Below are 17350 nucleotides of genomic sequence, written 5' to 3' on the forward strand. Positions count from 1 at the left end.
TAATTATTCTATGCTACCCAGAGATTAAGACCTCCTTTCATGAATAGAGCATCATGAACTATATTACAGAGACTGACTCCATCCACACAAAGGATTCAGTTATTTGCTGTGTAATAGCTCATCTTCGAAAACTAAGTTCTCAATTTACTGCTAACTTTGCAGGAAGGGGGAAGAAAATAGTATTTTAGACTAATAAAAATAGCTGTCTTTTAGAAGCAGAATGTTTTCAGCTTCTAAAGTGACTGCCACAGAGAAAAAGAATGGGAAGAGACTGACTAAACACATCACAGTCTTCCATTACAAGATTTTTAATAATTATTTAAAATGTGTACACATGAAGGCCCAGCCAGTTTGAACAAAAATATTTCTTGTTAAAACCTCATTAAAAAAATCAACATAGCTGAAGACAGAGTTCATAGACACCATTAAAATTTCAGTGTCTGGCTCTCCACCATATCTCAGAACTTCAGATGTCTGCATGCATACTTTCAATACTAAAAAATATATTTTGTACACACAAAACCAGTATGTAAACCACTGAAATCAGTAATAATTTTTTCATGTTAAGGAGTACCAGGAGTCCAACTTCTACACAAAGTGGAGTAAATTAGGCTAACTTCTATAATGATAAATGAAGTTAAGGACTGCTGCAAAGCTGCTGCTGGGCAAGGTAGGTTCTGTAAATATTCGCAGATACAATGGCACAACTGTTAAACACATCTGATTCTGGATTCTGTGTGGAAAGTCAGAGACAGAGGATGGAAAGAACAACACACTTGATTTCTGCAGAACATTTTCCCCAATATACTGTTATACAACGTCACAGGAATTTAGCTAGGAAGGTTTACAAGGATTCGAAATTTTAATGCCTGCTTGAGAAAAGGATGGTTTAATTGTTGAAAAAGCTGGAAAACTGTCTGAAAACTTAAAATCAAAACATGGCAGCTTTCTCTCCTTATGTACAGTTGAGTTTTCCCATCCTTCTGTAAAAACATCTCTTCAGTATCACTCCTATCTTACTCATCTTTTCATAGCACATCCAATCACACTCAATGGACATCCTATGGGGAAGTTCACTAAGGTACATGGATGATCCATTTTTAAACATGGATATTTCTTTTTCCATATAAAGTGCCAATTTCAATAGCAACCTTGATTCCAGTGCTTTAATTTTAATTTAGGGTGAGAGAGCAGTATTGAGTCTGTTAAATGTCATATAAAATGTATTTGAATTTTAGTAACATAGCACCTCCTAAAATAGCTTCCTTTGGTACAAAAAAATTAGCACTTAATAATACAGCACTAATTCTTCATGTCTTCATCTTGCCAATTAAAGCAGATCTTCCCCAAAGGAATTTTTTTTCTGGAATAAAAACATGGCAATGTGCCTCCATTTGCCCACCTGTATCTTTTCCCTCAATTAATTGAGGGAAATCAGACTTCTTCAAGATCAGAGCTGCCTACATGAAGACAGGAATTTTGGGCTAAAGCTCAAAGACTTCATTTTGTTCATGAGTGACCTTAAAAAAATTAACAGATTTTTTTCTGTCATAAAAAAGCACTATTTTACTGTAACAATTGATCTGCTAATTGTAGCCTAAGAATCTGGCTGTGGCATTGGCTGGAGTTTTTGTCTGTACCTCACTGACACTCAAGTCTAAGCAAAGGTAAATCACGTGTGAGACTTTCAGCTTTGTCTGTAATATTAAACATTTGATTCACAGTACTTAATTTTTTCCTTCATATAACATGAGACTTAAAAAATTGTTGCTTTTCATATCTAAGAAAACAAATCTTTTATTCCTGTTGCTAGTTTACTCAGTTTACTCCATTGTATTTATTTATTCCATCTAAAAAAAATTAGAAGTCTAAAAGACATGTAATTCAGGAAAATAAATTACACCCTTTTAATAAAGCAGTTTGAGGAAAGTTTTTTAGTAAGTTGGCTTGTTGCTACAAAATACAAATTCCAGAGGGACATTTTTAAAGGGCAGGAGTTCAAAAAAGCAGCAAGAAGTGTCACAGATTAACAACTTTTGGGAGCAGGAATACAAGAGTTGAGGTCATGGTACCATGATGAATAAGAGTTAATTGGATTCTAAGGAGCTTCCTTTTACTTCATATACAATCTCCCAAGTCTTTTATTCCAACGCATCAGAAAGCATTTCCATTCAGGCTTTTTTAATATATTCATTCTTACACCACACTGTGCCACTGCTATACATCAAACACACGAGGTGACAAGTCTATTTAATATATTTTTACACATACACACACGTACACTTATTTATATGTATGGCAGGATATGACACTATGGTGAAGCTTCAAAATATTTCAAAGTAATGGCTAAGAACTACCCAGGCTGCTACAAATAGTCCCTGGTAATTATACTGAAGATTCCCATCCTCATCCTGAAATCAGTTAATCTGAATATTATAAGACCAACCAAAGTAGCTCCCTTTTGAAAGGCTTATTGGTTGGGCAAAACCAACTTGCAGGTACTTTGTCACCTAAAATACAATACAGTGCATTAAAACCAGTTCATCAGTGTCAGTTAAGTAAACCTGAGTTCAACTCTAAAGTTTTAACTTGCATTTATTCTCTGTTCAATCTGATTAAAGCATCATTCTTTTAGCCCTTGCAATCAGTAACATTTACCCTTCTAAAAATTAATTTACACACTACAGATGATCCTATGAGAAATGCTGCCCTAATTTAAATGCAGTTTAAAGTATTCTAAGCATTGCAGCACCAAACAGAACTGTAGAGCAGAGCAGTTGGTGCCTTCATCACACAGATCTGGGGGATTACCTGTGACAGCATCAGCAGACTCTCTAAGAGCACGTTTCCAACACAGGATCTCTTACTCTCCACTCTCAAGTAACATTATCACAGTCAAGTCTACTCTAGAAACTCTTCTAAATAACCAACTCAGCAACAAATTGTGATATTGTCACTTTTGCCAGTTCCCGAATAGCTTACATCTGTTTTGACAAGCGCTGCTTTGGGCTGGGGTAGAGTTAATTTTCTTCACAGTAGCTGGGCTGGGGCTGTGTTTTGGATTTGTGCTGAAAACTGTTGATAATACAGGGATGATTTGGTTATTGCTGAGCACATGACTACAAATCTCCTTCCTCAACACCCTAAACTCATTCACTTATTGTTTTTATCTCTTCTAATCATTAATGAATTAATGTACCAATAACTGTTGTTTGGTTTGGTTTGGTTTGTTTTTTTGTTTTTCCTTTTTAATTCGGGAACACTGTATTAACTAAACACTCATTTAAATGCTCCATCATTCCCTGAAAATAAGTCATGCTTCAAAGATGTTCCAACCTCTTCCTATTATATCACAATTATCCATACACCTACTACTATTTACTAGAGCTTCTGAGTACTGAGGCCAAATTTACTGAACTCCAGAGGGGTTCAAAGGATGGAATTTGATTTACCTCACTTCAAGAGAAGTATCAATGACAAGGGTCACTTAGTCAGTATTGAGACGGCCATGGATGCATAAGGGGAGTGATGAATCTTGTAAAGAGAACCACTGGCATGGCCAGGGTCATTAGGAAGACTATGACATAGATATATATCAGTTGGAAGAACTTCCATCTCTCCCTGAACTCTTAAAAAAATACAGCAATACACTTGCCATTTGTAATTTTAAAGTGAGGATAAAAACAAGTTTAAGAAATTAACTGCAACTGTAGTTCAGCTGTTTAAAATTAAAATGCTTTTGGCATCTTTGAACCTTATCTGATACCTGAAATTTATTACTACTCATTTTACAGTTCAGATCACTCCCTATCATAAACCACTTCTAATTACATTTCAAGATAATTTCACAGATTTATTCCCTGTAGAGGAAGGACCAGCACTGGAATCTTCTTTCCTAAGCAAAAAATGTTGATCCAAATTTTCTGATACAGCTCAATCTTCCCTGAGTGTCTCTTTCCATACTTCAATTATCCTTCAGTTCTGGCAGGCTTCCTGCTTCTGTGTGAAGTTACTATTTTTCATGAGTTGAGCAAGTTACACCTCAAAATCTTTTCTGGGCTTATGTCTTTATTTGTAATATTTATAATCTTGTTTCCTCTAACCTAAATATGAAAAACAGGAGAAAAAAAAGAAGAGCAACATTATGAGAACAGGCAGGAGAAGTGGCAAACGGGAGAAATGGTGAGCAACCAGCTCAAACTGAAATGAGCTGAAACGCTCAACAACTCTGGCTACAGCTCTGTAAACATGGGGAAATGAGAAAGTCACAGCAAGACAAGAGCAAGAGAACAGGAGGCAGTAAGGTGAACAGAGTCGCAAGCTGCTCCAGCAGTCCCTCAAAAAAAGATGCAGTTTTAAATCATTCCATGCCCAAAACTAATTTATAGGCTCATAGGCTCCTATCCCCAGCTCCACTGAAATGCCATTTAGTCCCATCTCTGCAGGGAGGTAAAACCCACCAAGTGCCTGTGCAGCTTCACTTCAATTTCCCAGGTCTGGACGGAAATTCAGGACAACGTTACAGTTTTAAGTAAAGATCCTCAGAAATTGAGTCTTGTCCTTATGGCTGCTGGGCAGGAGGCTTACAAAGGGTTAAAGTCCATTTCCACATTCACTTGTGGTCTAGCTGTCAATTTTCATGAGCCCAGTTTAATATTCTTCCTTATTTCCCGTACTTCTACATAGTAATTTGAAATTTAAATGACACTGAGGGGATGCATATGCAATCTGTTCTATACATAAAAATGTCTAAAATACTGCATAATTTCCTCTTTCAAACTGCAAGATCGAAAGACGTATTTTAAGAGTTGTAAGACACCACATCTGACATCATCAAACTATGCTTAGTCCCGGCTTAACCATAATTTCTGAAGATAAACAAGGTTGGGAGTTTCTTTCTTAGATCAAACTCATCACTTCTTTGCAAAAGGCACATCCTCACCCTGGCAGCTGACATCTCACTCATCACCTGAGCACAGCAGGCTTGAAAGGAGAAAGTTTTGAAAGTGCTCTCAGATTAATGGTGTGAAGTCCCTTGCCTACCAAGCTGTCAAGGCATCGAGGTGGCCTGCCCAGCCAACACTGACAAGTCCATCCCAACTCATCTAGAGGATGAGGGGAACTGAAACAGCATTCAGCAGAAATTTGGGCAGAAATTCTTCATCAGTTACAATGATCTCACTAAAGGCTGAGAAAAAGCACCTTTCTTAAATCCAGTGATTTAAGAATCAACCACACAGAGGAAGGACAGAAAGGCACACCAGGATATTTTGGGAAGTACTGTTCCCTCCATCACCTACAGCTCAAGAGTAATCCAAACCCCTGGTCAACAGATGAAAAATTGCTTCTGCATGTTTAATGCAGAATCGTCACAGAGTGAGTAGTTTAATTCATTAAGTACTTGACAGAGCAGTTGGGATCTCAGATGTGAAGGCTGTCACCTCACCACAAGACTGGAAAGAACTCAAGTGCAGCAACAATAACCACAAGACAGGAAGATCTTGGCAGAGAAGCACTGAAAAGTGCACATTATTTTCCAAAAAACAAAACAGAAGAACCTTGAAGGTCTTTAAGGAACTAGCCCCCTCCGTGCTCCCCCCCCCAAAAAAAAAAAAAAGAAAAAAAAAAGAATAGAATACTCCTAGTTTCATCCCATGCTATGCACGGTGGGTGAGAAAAGGTCACCTCAGCACAAGATCCTTGCCACAGAAGCAAAGAGCAGGAATGACAGCTGGAAACCTGCTGAACGTCTGAAAGACTATAAACTTGCACGGATGAGGGACAGTCCTGATCCACTTAAGGTGAGGAGAGGCAAGTTTTGCCTTAATCCACAACTGCAGGAAGGAATAAGGTTCTAAACATACCCAAAAGTGGGATTAAAACACAAATGAAATTAAATGTTGGGATCCAAAGCACTAACTTTTTTCATAAAAGAGGAAAGAAAGAGAGAACAGAAAAGTAGGAAAATGCCAAGAATGATGAGGAGCACAGGAAAGGGGTTACCCCCACCACTGCTCCAGTGCTGGCCCCCAGAGTGCCATGGGGGAGATCTCCATGGGTGCCATGGGGCTTTCCCCGGGGTCCCTCCCAGAGCTGCCCAGCCAGGGAGCAGAGCCACAGCAGCAGCACCAGTGGGATGGGGCAAGAGCAGCCTCGCAGGAGCAGCCAGGGCAGCCAAGACAGCAAAAACTCCAACACTTTGTAGACCTCCCAAACTTTTGGAAGGCTGGGCACTTGCTTATGGAGGGTTTTGAGAGTGACAACCTCCCGTTCAGTCACAGCACATCTTTGATGATCTTCATCTCTGCTCCCCTAAAATCCATCAGCTGCTCCGTGGTATCCACGCCAAGTTCGCCTGATGTATCCAAAGTTTATTGCTCACTCCCCTGGTGTATCAACTACAAGGTCTTTCAATGACCTTCAAACAGGTGCCACGTTTTCTGAAGTAAAGCAGTTCACAGCTTTCGCTTTCAAACCTCAAATCTTCGAAAAGGCAATGGAGACACATTCCCAACTTTATACTCCTTCACCACAGGGACATGCTTTGGTCAGTGGGCAGTCACATTCCCTTAGCAGCTGTTTCCAAATAGTTCTGTGTTTTGTGAGGCCCTAACAGATGAGCCAACTCAGAATTATTTGCACTCAGTGCAAGTCACAGTCCTTTCAACTAGTATGGATATTATCAGTAAAGAGCCACAATAAAAGAATAGCTTTTTTTCCAAATATCTGACATTACTCAATTCAAATTCACGGAGCTGTACACAGTTTTGTTTCAAAAAGTATTATGCAAAAGACAGGTTTAATTCCAAGCAACTTTGCAACTGCATATTTTAATTCTTATTTAAAGAAAGTGATTCTTAAGGGCTTGGTAACATTAAAACATAATGGCTTGAGATTAGAGGTTATATGCAGAATTTAGTACCTCTTTTTGCTTAGCAGAAGACTGCATTTTACGTATTTATGTAACTAGCTTAATTTTGTATCAAATTTTTAGCTTCCATGTTGTTAAAATAGTGACTGACATCTCGTATTTACTTGATGATACTCTTTATTTAGCTTTGCCAGGCTGCATGGTTGGAGGTTCAAGTAAATTCAAGTAAACATAGACAAGTTGTATTTTAAAATGTGTCATTCAATTAAAACACTAAATTTTATTTTAAACACAAACGAGTTTTGACTATGCATTTGTGTTCTATTAATAGAAGCAAGAGCTTCTAATTAATAGATCTAGATTTCACTGGAACAAGTAAATCTCATCTGCTGAATTTCTACTTGGAGAATAAATCTTCTTCTGTTCTCTGAAGTCCCAGTGTAACAACTTCAACTGAACGAGTAAATGAACAGAATTAGATTAAAAAAATAGAAAATATTCCTTTTCTGTGTCTAGAGGCAGCTAATCCTGAGAGAAAAAGGTTAGAAGATCAAGTTCCAGTGCCAAATGTTTAGCTGGTAACTTCCTCTCAGCTTAAGAGTTTGCACTTCCATTTATTCTAATTTTTACAATGACTTCCAAACTACCCAAACTTTAAATACAAGAATAGGATTTAGCACATAATCAGTAACAAGCTTTAAAAATATGAAGCTTATTTAGGAAAGAAAACATTCAAAAAACTGACTTTTCGAAACAGTGAGTTTTCTTCCACCCTTGGTAACTGGAAACTTTCTATGCAGCATACAGAAGAACAGTAAAATCTTGGCACATTTGAACTCCAATACCACTGCATTATTTCTGTTTTCTAATTAAACCTTCAATTGGTTAAGAAAATCTGGATGTTTCACTGTGATTATCAGAGAAAAATACTAATGACACCTTTTTAACAGTTTATAAGGAGAACAGTTCACAGTGAGTAAAACAGTAACATAACCCTCTGCCTTCAATTGTCTTGGTTTTGTTCTTTACCACAGCTCAAGACTGAAGGGTGTTTGTTGGTTTACTTTTTCCTAATATTCTGATGTTTTTAAAAGAACTATTTATTTAAAGTAATTTTCTATGCTAAATGGACCCTTGCACAACATCAGGTTGGACTTGATGATCTTGGAGGCCTTTTGCAACCTTAATGAGTCTATGGTCACACAGTACCAATCTCAGAAGAGTTACCAAAAAAATTACAAGCCAGAAATACATTTCTGGCACTGTCATCCACACTTCAGCTCCTTTGGAACACCACTCATCATGTCTGAGCAAGAGCATATCAATAAAATACATCAAACTCAACAGCAAGCTCTATTTTGGATGTATTCAGGAGAGAAGGAGAAAAAATATTTTTCAAACACATGGGAGAACATTCAGTTTGATTTCTCAAAGGCACTAAATATCTCAGTTATTATAGGTCTTATGAAACCAGAGGCTTTACTCAGACATACAATGTGTGAAGGCAAAAAACAAAAAAGTTGCTTTTCTTCAAGAGTTCAAACCTTTTTAGGATTAGGGATTAACAATGTCACATGTGGAGATGCAGAGTGGTAGAGCTTAAACCTTGTCTTCAGCACAACCTTCCATACACATCTTAACAAAGCTTCACTGTAAGTCCAGGAAAATCCAAGGACCTTTTAACAGCAAATAAGATCTACAGGCAGAAAGCACATTTAGTCCAGTTTATCCATTTTAGTCCAGTTCCTCTCCTTCCTCCAGCACTGATTTGAGCCACTAAACAGAGGGAAAAAATCAAGCAAAAACCTAAAGTTTGCCAATACAGTTCTTGGCTGCAGGAGTCATTAAGGGGAGACGTGGCCATAACTAAAGGAGAAAAGAAAAAAAATAAACCCTATCCTTTTTCACTTCCATCCTCTTTATTGTAAACAAAGGAGTAACTGGAAAAAAATGCTTTTTTTTTACCTAGCTTACTGAGAAGCAAAACCAATTTTTAAAATCTTTCAGCACTAATTAAGATCACTGGTCTCATTGAGCTGGGTGATAGGTCAGTCTGGAATATTTTTCTTAAGAAATGTAATACAAACGTAACAGTTGTCACTTTTGGCTTTGTGAATGATTCTGTAAATTCCCATTGCTGAAAATCATCCACAGACACTTTGCATTGTCAACCTTAGACAAATGTATTAAAATCCTGTTGAAATTTATTGCTGATTAAAAAAAAGATAGAAACTGAAGAAATGTAGAGAAATTTAAGGCCACTGTCACAGCTAAACACTGTTTAACTCAGGTCCATCATGTTCATTCTCTACAAGTTAGAAATACAGAATGGTTTGGGTTGGAAAGGACCTTAAAGATCATCTAATTTCAACTCTCTGTTGACTGATTACCATCAACAACCCACCTCAGGCATACACAGAATTCCCCAACTTCTGTGCTCTCCATTACTTCTCCAATTAATTGTATTTCAAAACAGAGTCACATTATTTGACTGCGGGTCAATAGAAACTGCAAACATATTCTTCTTTAAAAAGTCATACCTTGGTCAGAAAGGAAATCCAGCATGGTCTGGAGCAGGAAGGAGAGATGCCTGACACACAGGGCAGGATTGCCCATTCTCCTGGAAGCATAGACAAGTTCATGGAGCAAACGCATCTGCACTGCAGCCCATCCCCTATGAGTTCCTGGAAAAAATACAGGTATTTAATATATTTTAAACCTGGAAGTCATCACAAACCCATTGATTTTGGTTTTCTTCATATGCTAAGCAGTATTTTATGGCACTTACACCAATCACCCAAAGGTTGTTACAAATCCAAATCTTGTACTCAACACAAAAATTAGGATTGTGTTTGCTTGAATATCTAAACATGAAACCAATTTTTGTTTTATGTGCTTGTCTATCGACTAAGAAATGTACCATTAAAATGCAGAAGATGAAGTTAACACTTCCCAGAAACCAAAATGGTACGCAAAACCTTTGAAGTTTTATGTATTTTTTAAATTCTCTGGACAATGCACATGAGATTTCATACAGAAATTGAAATCATAGAAACATAGAATGGTTTGGACTGGGAGGGACCTTAAAGATCATCTATTTCCAACTCCCTGCCATGGGCAGGGACACCTTTCACTAGACCAGGTTGCTCTAAACCCCATCTAACCTGGCCTTGAACACTTCCAGGGATGAGGCAGCCACAGCTTCTCTGGGCACCCTGTGCCAGGGCCTCAGCACCCTCACAGTAAAGAATTTCTGCCTAATATCCAATCTAAACCTACTCTCTGTCAGTTTGAAGCCATTCCCCCTTGTCCTGTCAGTCCACGTCTTTGTAAAAAAAAAAAACAAAACAACTTGTAATTCTTAACTCTCTTTAAAGATCAAGCAAGAGATATTTTCTCTAAATGCTTTCCTGAACAATAAAAGCAGTTAACACTTTAGAACATGAGGCACATATCCTGATTTTCAGTATTTAAAACTAAGTTTCAGACCATGAATTACTTCATATTTGCAGAGTATCTGTGGAAAGAATAAATAGATCATAACATAACCTTCCTTTCAGAACCATAATATGAAACACTCTTAATGAAGCTTAACCTGCTTTTAGTAGTAAGCAAGAGCAGTAATTTTTAAATAACAGATATTTCAAGAAGTGCAATACTTCATAAACTTCAACAGCCTTCCTTCTAATATCACCCATCAGCATTTGGCAAACTATTTTAGGAATATTTACTGCAACCAAACCTTGAGAGTTTATATTTTGAGAGTCTCATTATTTTTCATGTGTGAAATGTCATTTCTATCTTAGAGTGTACAGTGATCTTTCCATATGTCCCTAAAAGTGCCATTTTGGGGGTGAAAATCAGACAAAGCATTTCAGTGCAACATGAAGGAAAGGTAAAAATGAAAGATAAACACCAATCATGTCATTTTTTTGCCTTTTAAATCATCGTTTCTTGCAGAACTTCCACAACCTCTTCTCCCAACACAGTCCCATCCCAGACCACAGCATATTTTTCCCAGCACATTCCTTCTTCCTAGATTAGATTCACTGCATTTTTCCACCCAGTCCACGTGGCATTTTCTACCCCCCTCACATATAATTGGACTGCTAAATTGCAGCAGGTTAAAAAAAACCAACACTAACCATCCACAAATAAAGCTCAGCCCATCACTTCCTGCTCCTCTCCTGCAGTTACAACATTTAGAGAATGGTCCCCAAAACTGCTGCTATAGAACACAACACAAAGTTTTGGAAAGGTTTATTCAAAAGGAGCTGCCAAGCAGCATTTTAGTTGTCTTTGATCTAATTTGTGGGAAAATGTGACCTACTTGACCCTGTTAATTACATTATATGTATGTATGTGTGTCTACATACAAAAATATGTAAAATAACCTTTATGTGTGTCTATATATAAAAATATGTAAAAGGCCTTTTAATCTTTCATTATAAGATCAAACAACTACAAAACCAGAAGAAATACAATTTCTGATGCCAACAGCTGAAGGCACTTTAACTGAAAAAAAATCCAAAATAATATATTGACCTTTTTATGTACTGAGAAGCATATTATCAAAACAAAGACATTTTTGAAAAACATTAGAAATGAAGTTTTTGTAAATAGAACAATTACTTCCTGCAAACAGAGAACCACAGCAACAGGTTCAGCAGTGGCTCACAGAAATTTGGAATTATTGGAACAACATTAAGAGAAAGTGAAGGTATAGTGTTAAACAACTGCTTTATCTGTTGGAATTAGTTTCAGATTAGTAAATAATTTAGGTTTAGTACGAAATCTCTCAAGGAAATTATTATGGAAAGCCAGCTAAGTGCCCAACTGTGGTAATCCAAACTGACCTTTACTGAAGTCCTGAGGGTCCAGGGAGAGGCTGTAGCCAGGCAGAGTCTCCAGCAGCAGCTTGTAGCAGGCCCTCCAGCCGGGCTCGGGGATGCTGGGGGCCGCGCACTGCATGGCTGCGATGCGCTTGAAAAACGCCGATTTGCGGTGAAAACCGATGCGCTCGTAGAGCTCTGACAGGATGCTGTAACGCTGGATCTTCTCCTCTTCTGAGAGCTGGAGTTGGAAGGGAAAAGAGAAAAGGACTGGTTTTTAATCAAAGATTTCAAGTGCTGAGTTTAAAAAAACAAACAGGAGGCAAAACGCAGTAGCAGACATTGGCGCTGCAGAAGGCCAGGGATTTGCACACACCCAGGCATGACAGCTTCTACAGCCAGGAAAACTTAAGCTCGGTTCAGCTGTTAACAAAAACTGCAAAGATGGAGTTCTGCGGCTTCAACTTTATTTGTAAGTGGTACTAACAAGTAAACAGTGAAAACAGTAGCAGCTAAACAGCTCCACATGGAATGGAAGATACTTAACATGACAGTCATGTGAATGAAAGGAGTGCACAAATATGCCACTTCCAAGATTTACTGATTCACTAAGATTTTCATCCCTTTAAGATTAAATCTAATCTTAAAATCTCAGGCTATGAAAGCAAGAAACTACTGTCTCAATTTTTATGTCTCTAATCTTGTAAACCACAAAATTTTCATTCCACTAAACTGTACTGTGATTTATACACTGTGAGACTGAATCACAGAATCATAACATGGTTTAGGTTGCAAGGGACCTTAAATATCATCTTGTTCCACCCTCCTGCCACGGGCAGGAACATCTTTTTCTAGATCAGGTTGTTCCAAGCCCCGTCCAACCTGGCCTTGACACTCCCAGGAATGGGGCATCCACAGCTCCTCTGGCAAACCTGTGCCAGTGCCTCACCACTGCCTTGCATGAAGCAAGTTTTGGAGGGCAGCAGTGAGTTCAATGGGAGCTTTTCCCAACTATGTGAAAAATAATGTCAAAGTAGCAAAATGTCATAGAAAGACACAGACCCAGGTTTCTTCACTGAGTCAAGTATTGTTACAGGCTGCCCAGGGACATGGTGGAGTCACCATCCCTGAAGGGCTTTAAAAGACATGTAGATGTGGCACTTGGGGACATGGTTTAGTGTTGGGCTTGGCAGTGCTGAGTTAATGATTTGCCTTGAGGTCTATTCCAACCTAAAGAATTCCATGATACATATGCACACTGCCAACAAGTGAGGTGGAATTTAGTTAAAGCTCCGTTAGGCTTAAAGTTGAAACAAACTTGGTAAGGAACTACCACCATGTGCTTCTTTAGCTTATCAGTGTATTGGCGTAAGTCACAGGCAACTTAATTCTTTTTGCCTCTGGCCTGGATGATAATCTTGTTTTGGAGTCAGCCAGCCAAGAAGAAACTGCCACAGAAACTCTGGATGATTCCTACTCTGTGTCCCAGGAACCAGCAGTGCAGACCAATGCTGACACCTAGTGCACAGGATATGGCACAATCAAAAGCAATGAGATGTACTTTAAATTACTCTAAAGCTGCCAACACGTTTTGCAAAGGCGTTTCAAGTGACAAACTTCACCCAAAAATAGCCCTAAAGGACAGAAACAGCAATTCATTCTTCAAAACTGGAAGTATCAATCAGTGTGTTTAACTTCAGGCGCTTACAGACTTGGACAGTCAAGGGAAGCTGCTCACCACACTGGTTGGCTTTTACATAAATGATTAGGTCTAGTAAGCAGAGCTTCAAAATGTCTTTTAGTCACTTAAGTCCTGATATAATTACAAAAAGTAGTCTGTTCTCAAAGGTCACTTCTAATTTTGGGCAAAGGGGTATGAGACATCGACAAGGAGTTTTCAGAGGGCACCACGACCTTCTCTGACAGTTCAAATCTTTGTACTTCAGGATATGAAGAGAGAGAGTAGCAAAGCATTTTAGAGAATTTCAGACAATTTTTGAAGCTGAAGTTGCTATTTTCTTCAGAACTGACAACAGAAGACGGTGAGAGATGCAAAAGTACCAGCCATCCCTGAAAAAGACCAAGCCCTGTACCAAGAATTGTGAAAAAAGGCAACTGCACCAAGGTGAACACTTTCAGAAATCAGTGCAGCTGGAAGGAACAGAAGGCACAAAAAGAAAATACAGAAAAATTTTAAAGAAGCTTATCAGAGTTCCCAAAAGCAATCACTCAGAACATGAGGTGTCACACTTTAGTTACCCATTTATGCCATTTTTAACACGTTAGAACAATAAAAAAATAAGGCAGCAGAGTTGAAAAGGGCACAAGCACATAGTCAGGAAATAAAGCAAAAAAGCTTTTAAAAGCCCTATCAAAAGCTATTCCTTAAATACAAATTCTGACAACATTCACACACTTACGGCAACTAAATTCTTCAAGATAAGGAAAGACAGAGTCATGCTATTTAGGTAGCCAAGAGCACTCACTAATAATTGGAACTGTGAGAGAGGCAGCAGATTCCTAGAAGTTTTATTTTCATCATATGTAAGTTTTTAACACTGTTACACAACTTGTTGCTTAATGGTTGTTCCCAAAGTTATTCAAGCATTTCCCTCAGTTGCAGGAAACTGTTTTTTCATCACCACAAAGACAGCAAAATTGCATTTTCCCTGAGTACACACAGTTATGTGCTACCATTCAGGAATTTAAAAGAAGAGAAAAGGAGAAAAAACCCACACAGATACTCCAAGTAATTAATTCTGGGAAGACTGCAGCAGGCATTCTGCATGCCATGGATGTAGCATTCACAAACATCTTTCCAAACCCTACAAATTTATTAAAGCTTAATGCCTGTAAAGTGGCTGCAAAACAGCCACCACCTGAAGCACAGCATCATTTCCACCTGGTTAATTTTTATTTAACTGCTCTACCAAACCAAGTTACAACTGCACCTGGAAAGGCTGTAGGTCACTATTCAAGTAGTAGAGCTGGTTTTTTCTAAGGCTTGTTTCAGGACAGGCTTTCAAGAACGCAGCTTTTTATTTGTTTTTTAATTATTCCTTACTACATTAAAATTTTATAATCTCGCTTTCTCTGTAATTATATTTTATAATTTATTCCTCATAACTGGATGCAAAGTTAAGTCTTATTACCCTGCAGCTCATCAGAAAATACCAGTACATAATATTACTAGACTGAGTATGGAATTGAATTTATGGATAGGAACTAGTTTTCCTGTTTATGAGTCTTACACTTTAACCTGTGAGGTGTTTTTACTGCTGTAGAATATTGGTTGTGCTGGTGTTCTACTTACCTGCAAGTGAAAAACACTGTCCTACAGTTTATTCCCTCAGCTATCACAGGATGACTCCTCCTCTGAGTTAGTCCAAATCATAAATACAACTATTATTTGTCTCCATTTTATACAGTAAATTTTTAAAAGCTGTAAATAAAATTTTCAGCCATACCTCTCTATGGAAAATGCATTTCCCAGCCCTGGAGAGAGCCCAGGAAAGATTATCCTACTCTTATTTCACATAATAATGCGACATTGCTCCCCAGCCACACAGAGATCCCAGTCTGTACTGGTTTAGGCTGTACTGGTTGCAAGTTCACTGGCAGCTTAGGGCATGTTTTTCATGTTGCCAACGTTTGTGCTTGTGTATTATTAAGCAATAGCTATCAGCTATTGAAGTGACAAGTACTTTGCCATTTACTGGGTGTTGGGGGTTAGGATTTTTTTCCTTTTGTTTCTTTCTCTCATGGAATTTTGTCCCATCTGTTGCTAAGAGACAATAACAGCCGGCACTTAAGAGAGACAGAAGAAATGGCCAAGGCTGGGGAAGGGTGCAGCTGTCTCCTTTCTTACCTGGGGGTTTCCTCTTTGCAAGGGCAAAGATACCCTGAGATTTTGGCCAGAAGGTGAGGGGCTGGGCTCAGCTCCTTGCTGTCTCTCGGATTGGAGGAGAGACAGGCTGTGGTCGGTGTGGGAAGAATTCGCCACTACTGCGGGGTTCCGTCTCCTGCTGTCTTCTACCATGAGTGGAGCTTCGCTGGTTAGATCAGCTGTTGTACTGGGACCTTATTAAGACCCGGTCTGACTGGAAAGGACCCTCACCATCTATTCGGGTACCTTGGGAAAACCAGGGACCCCGACCCTCTCCCCATTCCCAGAGGGCGCATCTCCCAGGCTGCTTGCGACAGCTGCTGCAGAGGAGCCTGGCTGCTGCTGCTGCACAGCCCCGCTGCTTTCTGCCACTGCCTCGGCTTTTTTGCTGCACTCTAACCCAGCACCCGTATCCACCCAACCCCCGTGGCTCCTGCTGAGGCTGTGGAGTTTTCTGTTACATTTTGTCTGCTTGTCCCTGCCGTCCTACCTCCACTGCGGGGTTGCTGCTGCAGCCCCTTTCCCCACCCAGCCTGCCCGCCATGACCCCGTCAGGGAGACACGGCTGAGCTCGCGCACAGCGCCCCCTGCAGGCGCGGGGGGAATCACCGCACCCGCCCTGCCCAGCCGGGAGCCACCAGCGCCCCCGCCGGCTGCGAGCGGGACTGCACCCGAGGGGAAAGGGCCCGACAGCCGAGCGAGGCAGGCACTGGGTTTCTGGGTTGGTTTGTTGTTGCTGCTGTTGTTGTTGTTTGTTTGCCTTGTTATACACAAATATATATGTATGTATTAGTAAAGAACTGTTACTCCTTTTCCCATATCTTTGCCTGAAAGCTCCGTAATTTCGGACTATAATAATTTGGAGGGAAGGGGGTCACATTTTCTTTTCCTTCCTTGACAGACACCTCCCTTTCAAACCAAGACACTATGTCTTACATTTTTCTTCCGATAAAAAGTGGAAGTTGCAGTATCAGTGGTGTCAGGGAGAACAATGGCAGTAATTGCTTCCAGAAAAAGAAAAAACAACAATTTTGGAGTTTGCAGGCAACAAGAATAACAGCACTAGAACACGACAGGTGAACAAAAAAGGGTGCAGAACTGCCAGCAAAAAAACAGGTTACAGAATCAAAGAGAAGGCACTTAGCGCTACAAGGATAATGGCAATTAAGGGACTCTGTAACAAAATTGATGAGTTTTATGACAGCTTATCAATTAAATAATGTCTCATTTATACTTTGTTAGAAAATTGATGCCAAAGAAAGGATTCTCTGCAAATGAAAGAAAGTATTCTACCCCCATCATGTATTTGCTGTCCCTGCCTGGTGCTTAATAAGGTCAATGGTGTGGACTTAAACTGCTCATCTTACCAAGATGTAATGAGCAAAAATCAGTAAGAAACCTAACAACTTTTTATTAGTTCTTTCAAACACAGCAGTCTCTCTGTGAGCAGTGACACTAAGCTTGAGACACTGATCAAGTGTTAATGTTGTTTTGTGGTGACACTGAGCACTTTCCCCACAGTTCCAAACACTGATTTCCCCCCTGAATTCCTTTCTGATTTGGCTTAATTAAGACTTTGCACTACACAACAAAGATTCAGTTGATTAAGAACACTAATCAGACCCTTCAGCTCATTCTGCAACAGGCCATTCCTGATTTGTTCAGTTTCACTGAAGGAGATGCAATCAAGAAAATTTTAAAAATCCAATGCAGATCAGTCCCCCGCAGCTGTTTTTCCTTAATACAACATCACAAGAGAAC

General features: G+C 39.3%; 1 protein-coding gene across 4 annotated transcripts in view; it reads right to left on the reverse strand.

Annotated features, from left to right (window-relative positions):
- The window catches only part of TRAPPC9 (trafficking protein particle complex subunit 9), a 475415-nt gene that overhangs the window by 435853 nt on the left and 22212 nt on the right, over positions 1-17350 (reverse strand). For all 4 annotated transcript variants that reach the window (XM_082277955.1, XM_082277956.1, XM_082277957.1 and 1 more), the window contains 2 exons: positions 11728-11944; positions 9412-9555 (listed from right to left, as the gene is read on the reverse strand). In XM_082277955.1, the coding sequence (XP_082134081.1) occupies positions 9412-9555; positions 11728-11944 (361 nt within the window). The remainder of the gene's footprint in view (positions 1-9411; positions 9556-11727; positions 11945-17350) is intronic.

The sequence above is a fragment of the Coloeus monedula genome, assembly GCF_965178545.1.
Source record: "Coloeus monedula genome assembly, chromosome: 1".
NCBI classification, from domain to species: Eukaryota; Metazoa; Chordata; class Aves; order Passeriformes; family Corvidae; genus Coloeus; species Coloeus monedula.